Source organism: Bubalus bubalis, chromosome 5 (genome assembly GCF_019923935.1).
Source record: "Bubalus bubalis isolate 160015118507 breed Murrah chromosome 5, NDDB_SH_1, whole genome shotgun sequence".
NCBI lineage: Eukaryota > Metazoa > Chordata > Mammalia > Artiodactyla > Bovidae > Bubalus > Bubalus bubalis.
The window spans coordinates 127,061,052-127,080,132 of record NC_059161.1 but is presented as its reverse complement, the minus strand read 5'-3'; the positions used below and the strand labels follow the sequence as shown (position 1 = coordinate 127,080,132).

The window sequence follows — 19,081 nt, the reverse complement described above, 5'->3', positions numbered from 1 at the left end:
ACAGCCGGGAAGCCCATGACCCTTCAGGACCTGACAAGCCTCATGGTGACTGAATTCAGGGTGGTGCAGCCATCCTGTGACTCAGGGTGAACCCTGGTGGCCCAGAGTCCCTCAGGTCTCAGTTCAGCAGGAGACCCTCTGGTTAGTGGAGAGAGGGTTTTCCTAGACCGAATCTTAGATGCCCTAGAAGCTTAGTCTAGCTAACATTTGGCTTATTCTTTCTTAATTACTCATTGATGGATCCCAAAGCTCTTTTATTAAAAGGCTGCAGCCAACTTAATCTTTTGTTTTATAAGAGCCTTTAAAAGAGACAGTAGCTGAATGATGCTTGCCCTTATTGTGTGTAGATTCCCGTCTGTATCTTTTTATCTCTGTAGCCACCATCATATTTAGCATGGTATGCCTTCCTCCTTCTGACATCTGTAATTGATGATTTGATTTTGAACAGCATTTCCAACTTAGTATACCAGTGATGACGTGTCACTCTTCTTTCTCGGCTGGTTCATCACTTTTCCCGCACCTACCCCACAAGCAGCTCATGCAATAGCGGGTCTTTAAATGCGCTGTGAAGATAAATGTTTCAGGTTTTACACATGATATTGAAGTAGCTGTATGCCACTCTCGTTTATTTACACACACAGCCACACATACACAGAGCAGGGAAAATCCAGGTGCTGCTTTTGTTTCATCCAGCAAATGTGGCTTTATTAAAGTAGTTTAATCATTAAACTAGTTCCCTCATCATTAGCAGAATCTTTTATTAACAGCTGCCCAAGCAATGAGAGTTTATTTGGCTTAAACAAATGTAAAGAAATAACCCTGTTATATTGTGGAATATTAGGTAACTTACTTTCTTCATAGTCTTTAAACTAAGAAATCCTTTAAATGTGATTTTGTCAGAAAAGTAACATTTGAAACCTTGTACCAAATATATTTACTGTAGAAATAGCATACCTTTAAATCCCTTCCAAGTATAGGCATGTGTAAAGTGAAAAGTCAGAGTCCTGTTTGGTCTCATCTTATTACCTAGCCAATAGTGTACAGGCTTTTAGGAATTTATGTTTTAAATTTAGAGGTGCTTGGCCCACCAAAAATCTGTTTCAGCTTTTAAATTCTTCTATGACTTTAAAACAAAATATAAACCACACCCCTTTTTTATTACTACGACTTTAGCCTGTTTCCTACAGCAGAGCTGATGAGTACTTAGATTATAATGAATACTTATAGATTCTCTTGAAAACCAAGCCCAAACGAGGAAGAAAAGAACAAGAAAGATGGCAGGAAACCAGTGGCAGTGTATTTTTCTTATTATTGGATATCTTCTCTCTCTGTAGTTTAAGTATGCAATTCAGGAGTTTTTAGTTTATTCCTAGCATTGGGCGTCTTCTTTAGTAAATCTGGTGCATTCTGACTTCTTCGGTCTTGAAGTTTCAGTGTTTATTTTAAAAAACATTTTATTATGGAGAATTTCAGATGCATATAGAAGTAGACCAGAAGAGCGTAGCGAACCCCAGGGGCCCAACGTGCGTCTGTGTCTCTGCCCAGCTTGCTTTCATCTTTGCCCTTGCTTGTTCTCTAGGGCTCTTCCAGACTTCACAGTATTTCTTCCATGCAGGTTTAAGTCTGTACTCATGTAAGCCGATTTTAAAAATACATGACCACAATAGTGTTGAAAATGAAACTTTTAAAACAATTATTTAATATTAAATAATGTTAGTATCCAAATTTCTAATAAATGTTAAAACTTACCTTTATTTTATAACTTATTGAAAGCTAATTTTTATTAATGTAGAAGCTAGTTGGTAAAGAACTCAGAGTCATGTTAAATATTTCTATATTGTATTTTAATATCTGCTTTGAATAAGTCTGTGCCTCTGAAATAAAATCCCAGAGATCCCAAGTTAAGTCCTACCTCCCCTCTCCCTGGACAGAAAGGCCTCTTTTTCGGTGGCTCTCTCTGTGGGCAGCCGCTTCCCTCACCTTTCCGTGAATATTCAGCCTGCTTGGTTTTTGATTTCCTGCTCTTCTTACCTGCAGGATCGAGGGACCCTGAACATTCTCTACTGAGGAAACAGAACAGAGGGCTGGGCGTGGCACAAGTCCGTCTCGCCTTCCTGATGGTGCTCTGACGGGAGGAGTAATGATTCACTGGGGGCAGAATGCAGTGGGCAGGGTGGGCAAGTTATTCGTAGAACTTATTTCTACCTAATGATGCTCCTTTGTTAAAAAGAAATGGCCCTGGGGACTAAGGCAATTGGTGAGTCAGGTGAGGTGACTCGCTGTTATGAGAGCACCGTTAGGCAAGGGAGAGGGACTTGTGTTGGCTCAATAACCCCTAAACTGTATCTCCCTAAGAAGATACAGTTCAAGTAATAACAGCATAGAAATAACCACAGTTGTCTAGAAGTGTGTACAGGTCAAATCCCGTTACTGCAGACTTCAGTGGGGTCTCCAGATTCCTTATTTGTCTCTTCCTATGAAGTATCCATATGCAGAATATCAGATCATAGAACTTGTTCTGTTCTTAGTGTCCTTTGTGGGGGAAAAGCACAAGAATTTAATCTTTGGGGGGCATTGTGGCCCACCAGGCATCCTGCCTAATGACATAGCCCATCTCCCCACTTCTGGAATCACAGACCTGGGTCTGGACTCACCAGGGTCCTTCACCCTTGTTCGCTCCTTGAGCTTCATGGCGCAGGAGTGTTTATTTAGTCCTGCCAGCCACAAAGTATCGTGAGCACCAGGATTTGTTGGGAAAGACCAACAATAAAGAAAAAGTGGAGTCCCTGTTCATTAGGAATTTGTGGGCCACTGGGGAGAGGGGACAGCTGGAGTGTAGGGCTAAGGCCATGGGGCGGTCAGGAGGGCGTTTTGCAGTTAAGGAAGGAGTGAACATACCTAATACTCCTCCCTAGGGTTTGTCCCACCCCACGTCAAGCCATCAGCAAGAGTCAAAAACTGTCTCTGCAGTATTTTCATTTTGTAGTTTTCATTGTAACGGGATTTAACCTGTAACATCTTTCCATCAGAGAAATGCAGATTACACAAAAGAAAATAGCATATATCCCCCATTTGTAGTTTCTGTACTTTGTACAAAATGTACTTCACTATGTGCTAAAGACATTACCAAGTATGTAAAAGTGCAAGTCTTTTGCAGATAACTTCATATGAACATTTTGTTTACTTTTTATATTGAGTAAGCTGGAACATGTACTATTTATACAGAACATACATTAACATGTGTGTGGGTTATTATTTCCGTGTTGATGGAGGGGAGTGCTTGCTCTGTAGGTGCTGTGAATGCTGCTAGAGTAGCTGGTGGTGCTTAACGTGGCATTTTTTTTTCCCTGTCCACACTTTCTACCCTTGGTACAGGTATTTTTGATAAAGCTGTGGAATGGAAAGGTATGTTTTTCATGGGATGTTGAAGAATCTTTTACCTTAAATTTCTGTAAGAGCTTCCTTTATGGGCCTCCGTGTCTGACTTAAGCAGACTTAGTTTAATAAATTAAACAAATAACGTTTTTCTAGGGGCAATATTTGAGTATAAAATTTGACAGGACGCGTAAGTTTCTCACTTGCTTTCCCCTGTCTCCCTATTAAACACCGTGCGAAGGTTTTTAAAGCACTTGGGGTGGGGGTTGCTTTTAAGAGCTCAGATCTGCCGTGAGTGGACGATGTGGGCAGACAGTGGCTTGTGGAAGGTCAGAGTCCGAGTGTGTCGCTGATAAACTCCTGGTTACCGCTAACTTGCAATTTCATTGAGGAAAGGGGTGTAGAAGTCTCTCTCAATACGTTAACAGATGAAGTAAGTTTAGGGCCTGTATTAAATTGGCTCGGGCCTCTCTTGGGTGGAGGGACTCCACGCTGAGCTAGTGGCTGCCCGACCAACAGGCCTCCTGCCCGCACAGGGCACCCTCGTCCACCCAGTGCTGACCTCGGCAGCCTCGGGCCTTGTGCCCCGGGCCTTGTGGGACAGTGTCTTCCTGGGTCGCTTGAAAGACCCACCTGGCTAAACTGGTGAGCCGGCCCAGCGCCCACGGGAAAGCTCTCTCCGCTGACTTTCCTCCAACGATGAAATTGTAAAAAGGTACCAGGGTGGTGGTGAGGTGGCAGCTGTGTGCACCCACAGCACCTCCCTTTTCTTGTAAAGCAGCGAGGTGCTTCCTCAGGTGTTGGTCCGAGTGTGGGACTCTGGTGGTGCATTTAGACTGTGTGAGAAACCCTCGTTTAAAGATCTGTGATGTCTTGTACACCCTGACTGTTCTGATGGTTGCTGAGTGAGTGCCTGCTCAGCGTTCCCCATTTCACCAGAAGTGTTTGCTTTTTCTCGTTCGTAGCGGTCCTGTAATAAGGAGGGATCCGAACAAGCTCAGAAAGACAGTGAATTTCAAGTAAGTAATTCAGCCCGCCCTGCGTCCGGTGTGAGGTGTGAGCTGGCGGTGGGCAGGGTCCCTGTGCTGTCAGGAAGCGGGCACAGGGTCTCCGGGCCTCGCCCCCCGATCCGGCTGTGCCCCTTCTTGTCTCTGAGTCCTGGTTGTGTCCCAGAGGAGGGGCTCCAGGTACTGGGAGCCACCTCAGGAAGAGGCGGCGAACAGCTCATGTTCCCGGCTCCTGCCGAGGGTGTAGGGAGGGCTGTAGGGAGCTGAACGGCACTTGGGCTGCGAGGAGATGGCAGCTTGGGTGGCCGGCGTGTGTGATGTCCTGACATGGAGGCAGCCTGGCATCCGCGCTGCCTTGACTCTGCCGTTGCCCAGGGATCTCAAGGGCTACCCGTCCCCGGGCAGGCGGGAGTGTTTTTCCCTCTGCACCGCAGGTGGGCCCTTTACTGTCTGAGCCACCAGGGAAGCCCTCTCAGTGTGGTGCCCAGGTCCAGAGGGTGCTCCTGAACCGCAAGGTCTCAATCTCAGCAGTGCGTATGTTCAGAGGAGCTTCAGGTCAAGAGCACCTGGCCCTGAGACAGAAGCGGGGCGTCCGGTGTTGTGACCTCCACACCGCAGGGAGCGACTGCTGTGGAGCCCACTCTCCCAGTGTGCGGAGGTGTGTGTGCAGTGTGTACACACGCTGCAGATGAAAGAAATACCTGCATGCAGTGAATAAACTAGTTTTGTTCATTGTACACTTACTTGTGGCATGCAGGATCTTTCATTATGGCATGTGGAATCTAGTTCCCTGACCAGAGATCAAACCTGGGCCCTCTGCATTGGGAGTGTGCCGGGGTCCAGCCCCGGCTGATCCAGGGTATTCGAAGGAGAGACGGCTAGGCGACCTATTCAAATGTTAATTAGAGATAATAAAGAGGAATAGAATGAGGATAGCTCAGTAGGAAAATTCAGTGGAGAAAAGAAGCTGAGTGGCTTGGTTTACGAGGAAAATCAATATAACCCGTGACACCAGGTTAGCTCTGACCACGGAGGCCGCAGGCGCCCTCTCGAATAGCGGAAGGTGCCCCACCTTAGACACCTTCTCAAGTGGGTCTTAGAAGCCCAGGCAAATAAATGGTCGCAGAGGATATCCACGCTCCAGATGGACACTCAGCTGGAAGTTAAAGGGAAGAATGACATGGGGAGACCAAGCGTTGGTGAGCAAGGCCCATAGCTTTATTTTCAACAGGGGCTTTTATACCCTAAGTTACACATAGAGGATAATAGGGGATGCAAAATCAGCAGTCTTTGATGCTTATCAAAAACCAGGGTTTCTTTCCTGCAGATTTATCGTATACAAATGGTTTAGGTGATTTACATCATCTTCTGGCCAGAGGCCTATTAACATTTTATGACTCTTGACAAGGACTTATCAACAAAGACTTATTTTCTCTAAGAGTAATTATTTTAAGGTTTGGCGCCATCTTCCGAAGATAAGATTACGTTCCTATAGGGTGGATGTGTAATGGGTTTACAAAGGAAAGAATTTACTACCTTAAGGGTCTAAAGTTACTAACACCAGGCCACTACTTATTTTTTCTACATACCAACTATATTAATTAATGCACATTCAAGGATACAATTCAGGGGATGTGAAAACTTGGCAACAAACATTGGCTCATCAATGAAATCTTTTACTAGTTTTATTCTGACAGTTTCTAATTCTCTGAGAGGCTCTAAGCTATTTGAATATCTTAAGCTTCCCGTGCCTCTGGAGGCTGGGAGACTGTAAACAATCGTATGCATAGCTGTAGGTGTCCGGGTAAACTTGTCAGGCGAGTTAGAGAGCCATCTGAGGGGTTTGGATTTAAACACTCCTAATTGCCCAGGAACTTTATTAATTGGAGCTGTAAGTTAACTCTTTGACAGAGAGAGTGAGATGGTGGTGGGGGACAGCCCCCAGTAAAGTCAGAGGTGAGAGCACAAAGCAATAAAGTAGGCAGACTCTGGTTTTTTGGGGGGTAGATGCTCGAGAATATCCGGGGGCACTCCCGAGGCTCGATCCCGCCTTTGCGTATGCCGAGCCCCCTTCCTCATGACCTTTGTCACGAGTGGAATGTCTCTCGCCGGCTCCCGGCAGGAGTGTAGTCTTAGCCACTGGACCACCAGGGAAATCCCTCTCTTACTGTCTCTTATTGTAAAAACAAGTGGCTTAAAACTCAGTATTCAAAAAACAAAGATCATGGCATCCAATCCCATTACTTTATGGCAAATAGATGGGGGGAAAGTAGCAGGTATCAGGTTTCATTTTCTTGGGCTCCAAAATCACTGTGGACGGTGACTGCAGCCATGAAATTAAAAGACGCTTGTTCTTTGGAAGAAAAGCTATGACCAACCTAGATAGTGTATTAAAAAAGCAGAGACATCACTTTGCCAACAAAGGTCTGTCTAGTCAAGCTATGGTTTTTCCAGTAGTTGTATATGAATGTGAGAGTTGGACCATGAAGAAGGCTGAGCACCAAAGAATTGATGCTCTTGACCTGTGGTGTTGGAGAAGACTCTTGAGAGTCCGTTGGACAGTAAGGAGATGAAACCAGTCAGTCCTAAAGGAAATCAGTCCTGAATAGTCATTGGAAGGACTGATGCTGAAGCTGAAGCTCCAATCCTTTGGCCACCTGATGTGAGGGGCCAACTCATTGGAAAAAGACACTGATGCTGGCAAAGATTGAGGGCAGGAGAAGAAGGGGAAGACAGAGGATGAGATGGTTGGATGGCATCACTGACTCAATGGACATGAGTTTGAGCAAACTCCGGGAGATAGCGAAGGACAGGGAAGCCTGTCATGCTGCAGTCCATGGGGTCGCAAAGAGTCGGACACAACTTAGCGACTGAACAGCAGCAGCAATACTAATTACTAAAATTACCAAGAAACAGGAATTTAAGAGAGCTGAGATTATAATGGAATAAAAGTACTGATGTTCTTTCTCGAGTTTCCATGGATCTTCTGCCGGGGCCGAGCTCCAAAGACCGTGGTCTGGAGGGTCTGGACTGCGTGCTCTCAGGGGAGACCCTGACTGGAGCTGCTGTCAGGGGGAGGTAGCTGATGTTCTGTCTTCAGTCTCTTGGTCCTTTGTGTACAGACTTCTGTCTATACTGGGATTGAAACTGTTGGGTTACTAGGACCTCCATGACGCTGAACCTAAGTTGTATTTTCAGTTCTTGTTTCCCCTTGATTTCTTTTTTTTTTTTTTTTCCCATGGAACTTGCTTTTAAGTGATGAAGACACGCACTTGAGGGTGGTGGACGGGAGTTCTCATCTGCGTTTTCCCAAATTAACGAGCATGATAAACTGTTATTGCTGGCGCTGGCTTCGCCCCAAGTAGCCAAGGGGCACTGCCTGACTCTCTACTCTGAGTCCCTGGGGGGGCCCCAACCCTCCTCTAACCCCCACCCTTTCCCTTTCCATTGACTGGGGACAGCCCTTGCAGACATGCCAATCGCAGTGGGAAGAGGGGGAAGGGAGGTCACAGTGCATGGGGGTCAAGGTCACAGTGGTCGGAGCAAAGGGGATCACAGTGCAAGTCAGTCGGTCGCTCCCTCTGCTCAAGTCCAGCAGTCTGCCCCGGCAGTGCGGCCTGCAGCGGGCGGCGGCATCCTCGGCAGCCCGCGTTTATCTGCGCTGTTTGAAGCCTTGGGACCCATCAGGACCCAGAGGCTGTCTGATCACATTGTTGGGCTGCCGGCTGTCTTCCAGCTGGGAGATCCGGGTTGGCCGGTCGAGGATGGGCTTCTCCTGCTCCTCCTCGGGGCTGGCGCTGCCCAGGATCCGCTTCCGGGCCTCCGCGTACTCCGCCTCCCGCTGCACCAGGGACTTGACCGGGAGGGCCGGCCTGCTGGCGGAGTTGGGGCCGCTGACCACACCGTTGCTGGTGGGCCTCTTGAGGATGCGGATCTGTGGAGGGGGCCCCGCGGGAAGGCTATCGTCCTGAATCACAATGGGCACTTTGGGAGGAGATTTGGATTTCCCCGCTGTCTGCCGCCTCCTCCCAGCTTTCAGCGACCTCCTCATCTTCCATCTTACTCGCCGCTTTCCCTCCTCCATCCCTTCCTTGTTTTCCTTCTGGGCCTGTTCTCCTATTGTCTTTTTATTTTTCCCCAATATTTATTTCTTTGGCTGCACTGGGTCTTACTTGGGACACGCAGGATCTTTAGTTGTGAGATATGGGATCTAGTTCCCTGACCAGGGATTAAACCTGGGCCCTCTGCATGGAGAATGTAGGGTCTTAGCCACTGGACCACCAGGGAAGTCCCTCTCTTCTTGTCTTAGGTACTAGGCCTGACGCCCTGTCCCTCCCCACTCTTCCCAGACCACCTGATCCAAACCTGGTCCTTTGTTTCTCCTGGAGGCCAGGGATCTGCGGCTCCTCCAGCCCATGGAACCAACCCCAGCTGCTCCCTGTCTCCCAGGGTGTCTCACCGGGTCCAAGACTGAGCCTACATTCTCCTTCAGTCCGTCCTTCCTGGCCAGGCCGGAAGCAGGGAGCCACCTCCGCCACTCCTCCCCAACCCTGTGTCCCACCCTCAAGTCTGTTGGTGGTTTTCCTTTGGCCCAGACCTTGGATCTGTAAGTGTCTCTCTACCCGGCCTGTGAACCTGGCTAGTCCAAGCTGCTCCAGCTCCCCTCGGGGCTCCCACTGTGATTCTTGCTGCCCACAGACCATTCCCTTCATCATCACCAGAGCCATCTTTTTGAACTGCTCATCTGATCGTGTCAGCCTCTTGCTGACAGTCCTTTGGTGATTGCTTTATCCCCTGATCCAAGTTAGGTGAGCTTTATCCTACCAGGTCCCAGCGGCCTGACCCCACGGAGCTTCCTGGCCAGATTTCCACTCGGGGCCAGTCCATGCTGTTTGTTTATGATCCCCTTGGGTCAGAAGGTAGGCAGCCAGTGGTTAGAACAGGGAAGGTGGTTGGTCTTTGAGCCTCTTTGAATGGCTGGTCTTCGTCTCCTCTCCTCCAAACCAGCAGGAGGCCTGACTCCATTTCTGCTTAGGGGGCCTGCGAGTCTGGTGGGTTCACCTCCCCGGCCTGCAGTGCGGTGTGGTGTCCCACCTTCTTTCCTCTTCAGACTCCCCCTCCCCACCCGGGAAGGACTGTTGTATCTTCTCAGGAGGGTCATATTGTTGTTACAATCTGGGTATTATTGCTGGATTTAATTTTTTTCAGAGATAAAGCCATACGGATAAAGTGGAAAGGCAGTCTCACACTTCCTCCCACCCCCTGGGGCCCCTGCGGCCTCTTCTGCTCGCTCTGCCCCAGCTGCATTCTGAGCCCTGTCCCCATGGCTTCCTGAACCACTCTTGGTTTTGTTACCAGCAACTCGTGTGGCCAGATCCAGTGGCCAGTTTCCTCTGCCCTCAAACACTCTGCCCCGTCCTGACAGCAGGCATCTCCCCTCCCCCCACCGCCCCATCTCCATCAGCTGTTCCCGGGGTGGGTTGTAAACCTCCGCTGGGGCGTCAGATGTCAGCCTTCCGTTGCTTCCTTAAGTGAACCAGAATAGAAAATATTAGAAAGCATTGCACAGCTGTGAGCATGTATGGTTTGTCTCGAATGTGTGTGTACGTGTGTGTGTGTGCGCGTGCGCTGGGTTGCCATGTACAGTGTGAAAGCGTTGCTGTGAGCGTGGGGCGTCCTCAGGCTCCGTGCTGCCTCCTCCTCTTGGGCCAGTTCATTTAACGCTGTCCAGATGCTGAGGGCTGTCTGGCCCAGACCCCTGGGCAGCCCCGGGGACCCCTCCAGGCTGGTTCCATCCTCTTCCTCCTGGGTTCCTCTGCTCCGCGCATCAGCCCCTCCCAGGGTCCGCGTCTCTACTTGTGGGTGGCCGCCGCCCTCACACCCCATCAGGATGCCCTCTGCTCCTTCCCTGCGTGTGCCCCAGTCTGCCGACGGCCCTGCTCAGTTCTGGCGGCTTCTGTCCCTGGAAGGCAGGCGCTGTCCAGGCAGTGGCCACGTGTGTCTAGTTCTTGTTTCCCTGGGGGTGGAGTATATAAATGTATATTTCTGAAGCCAGCTTGAATCGTTTCCAGTGGAGGTATTGCCTTCTCTGCTGAGAAAGCAGGACTGGCTGTGGGTGGACACTCAGAGTCCCGCCCAGGTGATGGACAGCAGACCGGGTCACGGGCCCTGCACCCGTGTTTCACCGGGCATGCTTTCCTTGAAGGTTTGGAGACCCGAGGTTACCTGCTGTCCTTCATGACCTACCCACTTTCGTTCCGGGGCTTGGGGTGTTCTTTCATTTATTCCCTCTCCAAATTCTTCCGTCCGCTTCTTCCTGCTGTGAATAAATATTGACCTATGACATCACAGAAAAACAGAGGTATTTCTTGTTCACAGTGTGCAGAGCAATGTCAAGGAGAACTGAGACACTCCAAAGTCTCTTCGCTCTTCTCTCTGCCGTCCTGGCGCTGGTTGACTCTGCTCAGGAGGGTCCTGATGGTGTGGGCTCAGCCAGGGGCAGGGGCACCGGTGACAAGGGTGAAGGCAGCTCCCGCTCTCTGCACTGCCTGGGTGCCACGAGCAAAGCGCCGAACTTCCTCAAGTCACGGCGTGGGTTAAATTCACGTCCAGAACTTTCAGAAAAAAAGGGCCATTTCCGATTGCATGCACGTGTGCCCAGTACCCTCCAGCTTAGTCACTCTACACACAAAAAGTTGAAAAACCAAACTTTAATTCTGACAGAATTCTGGCTACCTAGGACAGAGGATACCTTCCTTGATCCTGCTCTTGGAAACAGTTGGGAGTGGGTTGGATCTTTGAGGCGGGAGGTTGTACAGAGGGCAGGGGGCTGCCAGGAGCTACTGCCTGTGGACGGCCTGCTCCGGGCCTGAGCCCAGCACCCCCTTTCCATGATGCGAGCCTCCATTCGCTTGCGGGGTGTCTCTGAGGCTGGACTTGAGGTAAACAGGCCCACGCTGACTGTACCTCCTGCCGAGGTTTGCTGTGAGGTCAGATGAGAGAGAGAAAACATTCTGCCAGTTCAGTAGAGCTGTTAGGGATTTGTTGTCATTCTCTATGGGTTTAAGGAGTAGAACTGGTAGAAATCCTGTCTACCAGTAGACTTCCCGTAGAATCCCGCCTACCGGTGGACGTCCTGTAGGGTCCCGCCTGCTGGTGGACACCCCGCAGGGTCCCACCTGCCAGGGGATGCCCCGCGGGGTCCTGCCCGCCGGGGGACGCTCGTAGAGAATCCCGCCCCACCCGCCGGCCACCGGGGGACGCCCGGTAGAGAATCCCGCTGCAGGGGGACGCCCCGTAGAGAATCCCGTTGCCGGGGACATCCTGTAGAGAATCCCGCCGCCGGGGGACGTCCCGCGGGCCCCTCCTGGTAGAGATCCTCCCCACATCCGTGAACCCGACAGATGGATGCTGTGTCTGGATGGCGCTGTCTTCATTGACTTGGACTGCCAGGGAAAACTACCCAGGGTTATTGTTCATGGTTCCGGAGGTCGGCGGGCCAGGGTCAGGGCGCCAGCACACAGCTGGGCTTTGGTGACGGTCCTTTCCTGGCTTGTAGATGCCATCTTCTGCCTGTGTCCTCACAGGACAGGGAGAAGTAGGCTGGGAGAGGCTGCAAGCTCTCTGGAGCCCCCTCTTAACAAGGATGTTGCCCCATTAGGGCTCCACCCTTGTGGCCTCATCTAAACTCAGCACCTCCCAAAGGCATCTCCAAATAGCATCTCACTAGGGGTGAAGGCCTGAACCTAGGAGTTAGGGGAGGACACAGTTTGGTTCGTTGCAGTCATATGTACAGAGCTGCGAGTTAGTGAGATGGGGCCTCTCAAGGTGATGATGGTCAGACCATAGTCGTGGGGATTACACGAGGTGGTGGATGGATTACCCGGTCCCCCAAATGAAAAGTGACCGAGTCACCTTTTACCTTAACGTGTGTCCCATATCCTCTGAAGGCAGTTTTTCCTTTTTGTTTTCTTCTCGCCAGCTTCAGAATCATGTCCCTGCCTGGTGAGTTTGTCCTGTGTATATTTTATTGAAATGAGTATATTTTAAAGAACTGTGTTTTATGTGAACAGTGTTTCTCTGAGATCCTGTCCCCACAGCCCTTTTCTGAACAAGGGGTGACCTGGTGTCACCAGAGACTGTATCCAGACCACACCTGCCGCCCCTCCTGACACATCGACCTGGAAGTTCCACCTGCAGAAGCACCTTTGGAGAACCGGTTGTAGGGCTCCTTCCCACCCGTCCACCCCCACAGATGGAAATGCTTAAGCTATGGTTTGCTGCTGAAGGGAAGAGGACTAAGGAATGGATTTGAATTGAGAACAAAAGATGGATTTTGAAGGCAGAATGACTATAGATCCCACTTAGTTATCAGGACTAATGGCAGAATGTAGCAGTGTCTGTAACTTGGTGTGTTCTTTCATTTTCAGACAAATGTTAAATGACAGGATTGGGGGTAAAAGCAGAAACCAGAAAGCTTGATTGCTTTATGCTCGGTGTAACCCCAGACAGGGCTTCCTGGGCAGAGGGCCCTTTGCCCATTGACTCTCACTGGGTGCTCTCAACCGAAAAGCAAATCAACCTTTGCCAGGACGGGTGGAACTGTGTGGCCTTTGATGAGATGCCAAGGGTGAGACTAAACTGAAGTGGTAAACTATTGATACTGTTCTGTTTTTGGAACCAGTGACCTAAATTCAACTGGAATTTCAACTCTCATCAGTAGAGCGTGATGCTCACCAGCGTCCTCGTGTTATTCATTCAGATGTGTCCAGCTCTTTACGACCCCATGGGCTAGAGCCCGCCAGGCTACTTAGTCCATGGAATTCTCCAGGCAAGAATGCTGGAGTGGGTTACCATTTCTTACTCCAGAGGATCTTCCCAACCCAGGCATTGAACCTGCGTCTCTTGTGTGTCCTACACTGGCAATGGGGGTTCTTTACCACTGAGCCACCTGGGAAGCCCTTGCCAGCACGGATCCTGCAGTTTACCAGTGTGTTTCTTCATGTTTAAAGTGGGGGGCGATGACGATCATAACAAGTATAGTATTAATAACAATACCAACAGTAGTAGCCACAGCGCCCAATCATAGAGTCGCTGTGGGAGTGGGCGAATGGCTCACGTGGAAGGACTTGTGACGCCTGGCACGTGGCTGACCTGGTGACCGTCTGGCGTGCCACCGTGTGTTTCAGGGCGCCGAGGCCATGGTCCTGGAGAGCGTCATGTTTGCCATTCTCGCCGAGAGGTCGCTGGGGCCGAAGCTCTTCGGCATTTTCCCCCAAGGCCGCCTGGAGCAGTTCATCCCGGTAAGGAGTGCGGGGGCACTGGTCGGGGCTGGGGGCAGGCCCACAAAGAAGGCGGAGTCTATGTCGTCACCGTAGGAGCCCGGGCACCGTGATCTGAAATAGTAAGAGTGGCCTTACCACAGAAGGAAACAAAAACAGACTTTCTATTGAATTTGCATCAAAAACTCTGTCTTTCCTGCAAAGGTACATTCATCCAGATCAAAACACACAGGCAGACCTTGTTTAACTGAGCTCCACAGATACTGCGTGTTTTACGAATTGAAGGTTTGGGGTGGCTGTGCACTGTCAGACAACGGTTAGCATTTTTGAGCAATAAAGTCTTTTTTAATTAAGTCGCTGTGGGGCTCTTCAACATAATGTCATTGCCACTTATGTGCTGTAGTGTACCCTCAGCACGGCTTTTGTGTGTGCTGGGAGGCAAAAACGTTCCCATGACTCGCTTTGTTGTGGCATCAGTATGGCCGTGGTGGTCTGGGACCGACCCCAGTTTCTCCAGGTACAGCTGTTCGTGGAACCTGGCACTGCATCGCCCTCTGAAGCTGCTTGCCTTGGAGCCAAGCCCGGCCACCCAGGTCTCATCTCCCTGGCCCTGGTCATAGAACCACTGCAGGAAGCGGTCCTGACCACACTGCCACGTGTCTTTGCCCTGCAGGGGCGGGGCCGTTGCCGTTCTCCTCGTTGTCTCCCGCTGCCTGCTTCACTGTAGAGCCTCCCCTGCCCCCGTGTGCCCGTCAGATTCCTTCACGCTGCCAGGCCTGGCTCAGATCCTGTTTCCGAGAGTCAGGGCTGTGCTCCCGTTCTCACTGTGCTGGCCCATTGTTAGTGTTGCCTTAACATCTGCCGGTGTGCCTCGCTTAGAGTCGTGTGCATAGTCCCCACCCGGATCGGCTGGGTGCCGGGCTGCCCGAGGGCAGGAGTGGGAAACACTTCCGGTGAGCAACTGCCTTGAGTGCCGCGCCTCACGGGGCCAGCTGTGCAGGCAGAGGGGCCAAGCTGGTGGCGGAGCTGGATACGGTCCCATCGTAAACTGCTGGAGACACGGCGTGTTGAGCCCGGGGAAGAGGCCCACTTCAGCATGGGGTGGGGTGACTGGAAGGCAAGCCCAGGGGTGCTACGATTGTATGCGGGAAGGACTTTGTCTCCAGAAAGTGGACCTTTGCAGGTGGCTGCCCCTCCCTGAGCAGTGCTGTCTGTGGGCACAGTGCCCTTTCAGGAGGAATTGTTCTCTGGACAAGACTGAGATGCCCCCAAAGACACTCTAGATCTAGGGTCATGTGACCTCACATGTCAAGTTTACTTGGATAAATGCCATCTTTTCACTCCTCTTTTATCTCAGAGCCGGCGATTAGACACTGAAGAATTAAGTTTGCCAGATATTTCTGCAGAAATAGCTGAGAAAATGGCCAGATTTCATGGTATGAAAATGCCATTCAATAAGGAACCAAAATGGCTCTTTGGAACAATGGAAAAGTAAGTGCTCAGCTGCTTGGCTCTCGTGTGGCTTTGCCCGGGGCTCCTAGAGTCTCCAGAGCAGTTCTCAGAAAGGCCCTGAGGGGCAGAGGCCTTTCTCAGTCCACTGGCGCACAGACTGGCTGCTGGTACTTATGGTCTCATGAATAAATCATTCTAGCATGTAAAAATCAATTCCTGAACCAAGAAATAAGAGTGTTTGCAGAAATGCTCCTGAACAGGCTGGGCGGGCAGAAAATCAACTTCCTAGACTCTGGGGTCGGGGGCCCTAAGGATTCTGCATGGTCCCTTGAGTGGGAGCCCCAAGCTAAGGCCATGGTGAACTGAGCCCTGATCTTCTGCTCCCCTCTCTTCCAAGATACCTGAATCAAGTGCTGAGAATTAGGTTTACCGGGGAGTCCAAAGTGAAGCAGCTGCACAGGTTCCTCAGCTACAACCTGCCTTTGGAGCTGGAAAACCTGAGGTGAGTGCTTGCCTCTGTGTCCTGCCCTGGCAAGTGCATCTGCCCAGACACATCAGCGCTCCGAGTCACTGCGTCTGCTGCCAGTGAACATTGCAAGCATCGTCTCAGGCCTGGTGTCTTACGTTGGGTTGGTGGGATGAGTTTAAACAGGTTAATTCTGCCGTCTCAGTTTTACACGAGTGGCGTCACCTTCCCCTGATCATCCATGAAGGCATCACGGAGGAAGTAAAACGCCAGAATTCCAGGCCTGGTCAGTGACTAGGGCAGTAGGTTTTTCCTGAAACAAAAACAAAAAGCAGGAACCCTTGGGACAGGCCGGAGAGTGTTAGCAGATGAGGGATACAGTTGAGCCCAAGCTTGGGCGGGCGGGAGGGCACGGAACAGGAAGCTTAACCAGGTTTCTGAGTAGAGACTACAGGGGTATCCCTAGGCTGCTGGGCACGCAGGGTTCTAGACTCTCACCCATAGCCGAGTATCGGCATTGCCACCTCTTATTTCTCACAAGTTTGAGCATCTGCTGTACCAACATCAGGAATGGCTCTGAGCTATTACAACCAAGACATCCTGCAGGGAGCTTCTCTTTTGTTAGGAGAGAGAGGAGACAAGTAAATAAAATAAAGTCAGGTTGTGATGAGAGCTATGAAGGAAACCAGAGGTCCAAACAGACCCAACACAGGGCTCTGCTCGGGCTCCGTGCTCAGAGGGCTCCAAGGGGGAGGCCCCCACCCCAGGCGGGGGGTGTGTGCTCAGAGGCCCTGCCAGGGGAGGGAGCTGCAGGTCTGAGAAGTAACGGCAGAACCTTCCTCTCTCAGGTCATTGCTTGAATCCACTCCGTCTCCCGTCGTGTTCTGCCACAATGACTGTCAGGAAGGTAAGAGACGCAGCCCGTGATGCAGAACCTGGGCCCTGTGTGTCTGCTTAGAAGGTTCCCTCCAGCGTGTGTGTGATAACCACCAGGGGCCCATGAGGTGGGGGTGAGATACATGGATTTATGGCCCAGCCGTGTACGTGTGTTGTGCGGCTATTAAAATAATGAGGTTGAGTTCTATACAGACCAACAGAGAAATCTCTGGGATACATTTAGCAGGAAGAGCAAGTTTTAGAAAGATGTGTAAGATGATCCTATTTCCGTAAGGAAAAAATTCTGAGAAGATCCACTAAACCGAGATCTGGGATCGACAAAGCTACATATTTGTGCAGTGTTTAACTCCTTTTGGTCAACGTGTGACCTTGTTGATCTGAAGAAGCATTAAAGAGCAAGATGGCCTCCTCAACCAGCCCGGGGGCCCTGGCCTCTGCACCTTGCGTGCACTGCGCTGGCCAGAGCCCCTGCTCTCTCAGCGCCGGTTCAGGTGCTTCTAATGACTTGGGTTTCTCCGCTTTAAAAAACTGCAGGGACTTATCTGGTGGTCCAGTGGCTAAGGCTCCACACCCCCTATGCAGGGGGCCCAGGTTCAGTCCCTGGTCAGAGAGCCAGATCCACGTGCTGCAACTAAGACACAATATAGTCAAATAAATTTATTTTTAAAAAATATTAAATTTTTTTTTTAATTGCAATGCCAGGTACAGCTGACTGTAACTAAACTTCACTCAATGTCATTTCAAACCGAGACAGTTTCCTCTGAGGCCCCATCTGGCGGGCTTCCCTCCCTGACACTGCCGTGGCACCTGGCTTTGCCATGCTGTCCTCGTCTTGATCCTCCCAGGACAGCTGGCTGAGGTCCACCCTTGGGCCCTTTCCAGGCTCTTCAAGTTGTTTTTAATTTTGAGAACAGCCCCTGGTGAAGACTTGTCATCAATAAGATGTCAGTTTGAGCCAGAATACCTTTTACTAATTAGCTGATGATTGCTGGACCAGTCAGATCAAGCAGGGTGTGGGCAAGGCAGCCTCACGTGTAGGATGCCTTGAGCGGATCAGAACCACTATTGGCCCAGCTCTTGGAGGACCTGTGTCTTCGGTGACAGAACATGCCCAGAGTAAAAGTCATGTCATCCAAACCCTTTTGCAGGTAACATCTTACTGCTGGATGGCAGGGAGAATTCGGAAAAACAGAAACTCATGCTCATCGACTTTGAATACAGCAGTTACAACTATAGGTAATGTCAAATGTTTTTATTTCTGTGAGCATTTTAATACGTGTATGAAACAGTCGAAGGAGACCGTGGGTCACGGTACCAGCCTGAGCTGCGTTTCCTTGGTGGGGGCTGGCGCTTTCTGTCCCAGCGGGTGAGATGGGCGCCTACCCTGTTCTCAGTGGAGCTAGTGAGGAGCAGCTCTGGTCTCCTCAGAGTCCAGAGCTTGGCCTGACATTGGCTTCTCAGAGCGCTGACCGCAGGAGGGCTCCCGAGCAGTTGCTGCGGACGGTGGGCCCGGGTGCCGTGGCCGCTGGTGCTGCCCAGTTGGCGGTCCTGTCACTGACACAGTCGTGTTCTCGGGATCCCCGGGTCTGGGGAGCGCTCGTGGCAGGCCTGCTGCCTCACTGTCTGCCTCTCTCTCTTTTTCAGGGGATTCGACATTGGGAATCATTTCTGTGAATGGATGTATGATTATAATTATGAAAAGTACCCTTTTTTCAGAGCAAACATCCTGAAGTACCCCACCAGGAAACAACAGGTAGGCGCCTCATGCGTGCACACTTGCTGAGGAGTGAGTGGCTCTTACACACATTGGTTTCCCAGTTCGAGCTGACCACAGCTCCACTGCTGAAGATGCTTGCTTTGCTTAAGCAGGTTCTTCTGCTTTAAAATGTTGTGTCAAGATACAGACAGTATTGGAATCCAGCCTTTTAAAGTCCCTTTGCCAAAGGTGGCCTGTAGCTAGTCAGAGACGATCACAGCCTCCTTGGTAACTCCTTCCAGTTTTTTCTGCCCTGCCCTCTGGCCTTTTGGGGGTCACTGACTTTCCTCTGTGTTTCACTTTGTGCAGACAGCGGTGGTCTTGGGGGCACTGGCTCAGCAGCTGTTGCAGCACCCACAGCCTCCTTTCCTGTCCTGGGGGAGAGGAGTCCACTGACTAGAGTCAGTCCTGTGGGACTCCTCCTGAGAGGCTCTCTGTTCCATTTGTCAGCCATGGCCCAAGCCTTGGGTTGAGGATGAGTAGGTTGCAATGTGGAAGCAAGTAGGCTGGGCAGAGGGGACACCACCCCTGACTCTCCCAGCCTTGCAGGGCCTTAGCTGTGTCCGTGCTGGGCAGCCCTGCTTTAGGTCAGCCTTCTTCCAGGAGCTCTGCCTGATCAGAGTGTTGCCCAGGGGCGGGGGGCGAAAACACAGCTGGTCCGTCGCTGCGGTAGCTCACTCAGGAGAGGTCTCTCGAGTGCCCGCCTGAGCTGGGCACAGGCAGTGTCTCCAGCAGGTGCCCATGCTCGGGGCAGCCGTTGAAACGCAGACCTGCTGTGCAGCCAGAGCTGCCCACTCCGCTCTGGCCACATTTCAGGCCGACCTCATGACCTTGCATGTGTCCAAAG

General features: G+C 50.9%; 2 protein-coding genes across 5 annotated transcripts in view; one reads left to right on the top strand and one right to left on the bottom strand.

Moving 5' to 3' along the window:
• The window catches only part of CHKA (choline kinase alpha), a 62,667-nt gene that overhangs the window by 33,476 nt on the left and 10,110 nt on the right, over positions 1–19,081 (top strand). For 2 of the 4 annotated variants that reach the window (XM_044943784.2, XM_025286811.3), the window contains exons 3-10: positions 3,376–3,405; positions 4,341–4,394; positions 13,571–13,684; positions 15,021–15,154; positions 15,513–15,617; positions 16,430–16,488; positions 17,627–17,714; positions 18,123–18,231. In XM_044943784.2, coding sequence (XP_044799719.1) covers positions 3,376–3,405; positions 4,341–4,394; positions 13,571–13,684; positions 15,021–15,154; positions 15,513–15,617; positions 16,430–16,488; positions 17,627–17,714; positions 18,123–18,231 — 693 coding nt within the window. The remainder of the gene's footprint in view (positions 1–3,375; positions 3,406–4,340; positions 4,395–13,570; positions 13,685–15,020; positions 15,155–15,512; positions 15,618–16,429; positions 16,489–17,626; positions 17,715–18,122; positions 18,232–19,081) is intronic. The other 2 variants (XM_025286812.3, XM_025286814.3) reach the window with 2 other exon arrangements.
• On the bottom strand, positions 7,771–8,440 carry SZRD1 (SUZ RNA binding domain containing 1). The gene is given in 2 exon segments (XM_025286817.3): positions 7,771–8,389; positions 8,391–8,440. Coding segments are annotated over 2 exon segments (405 nt in total). The 3' UTR covers positions 7,771–8,034.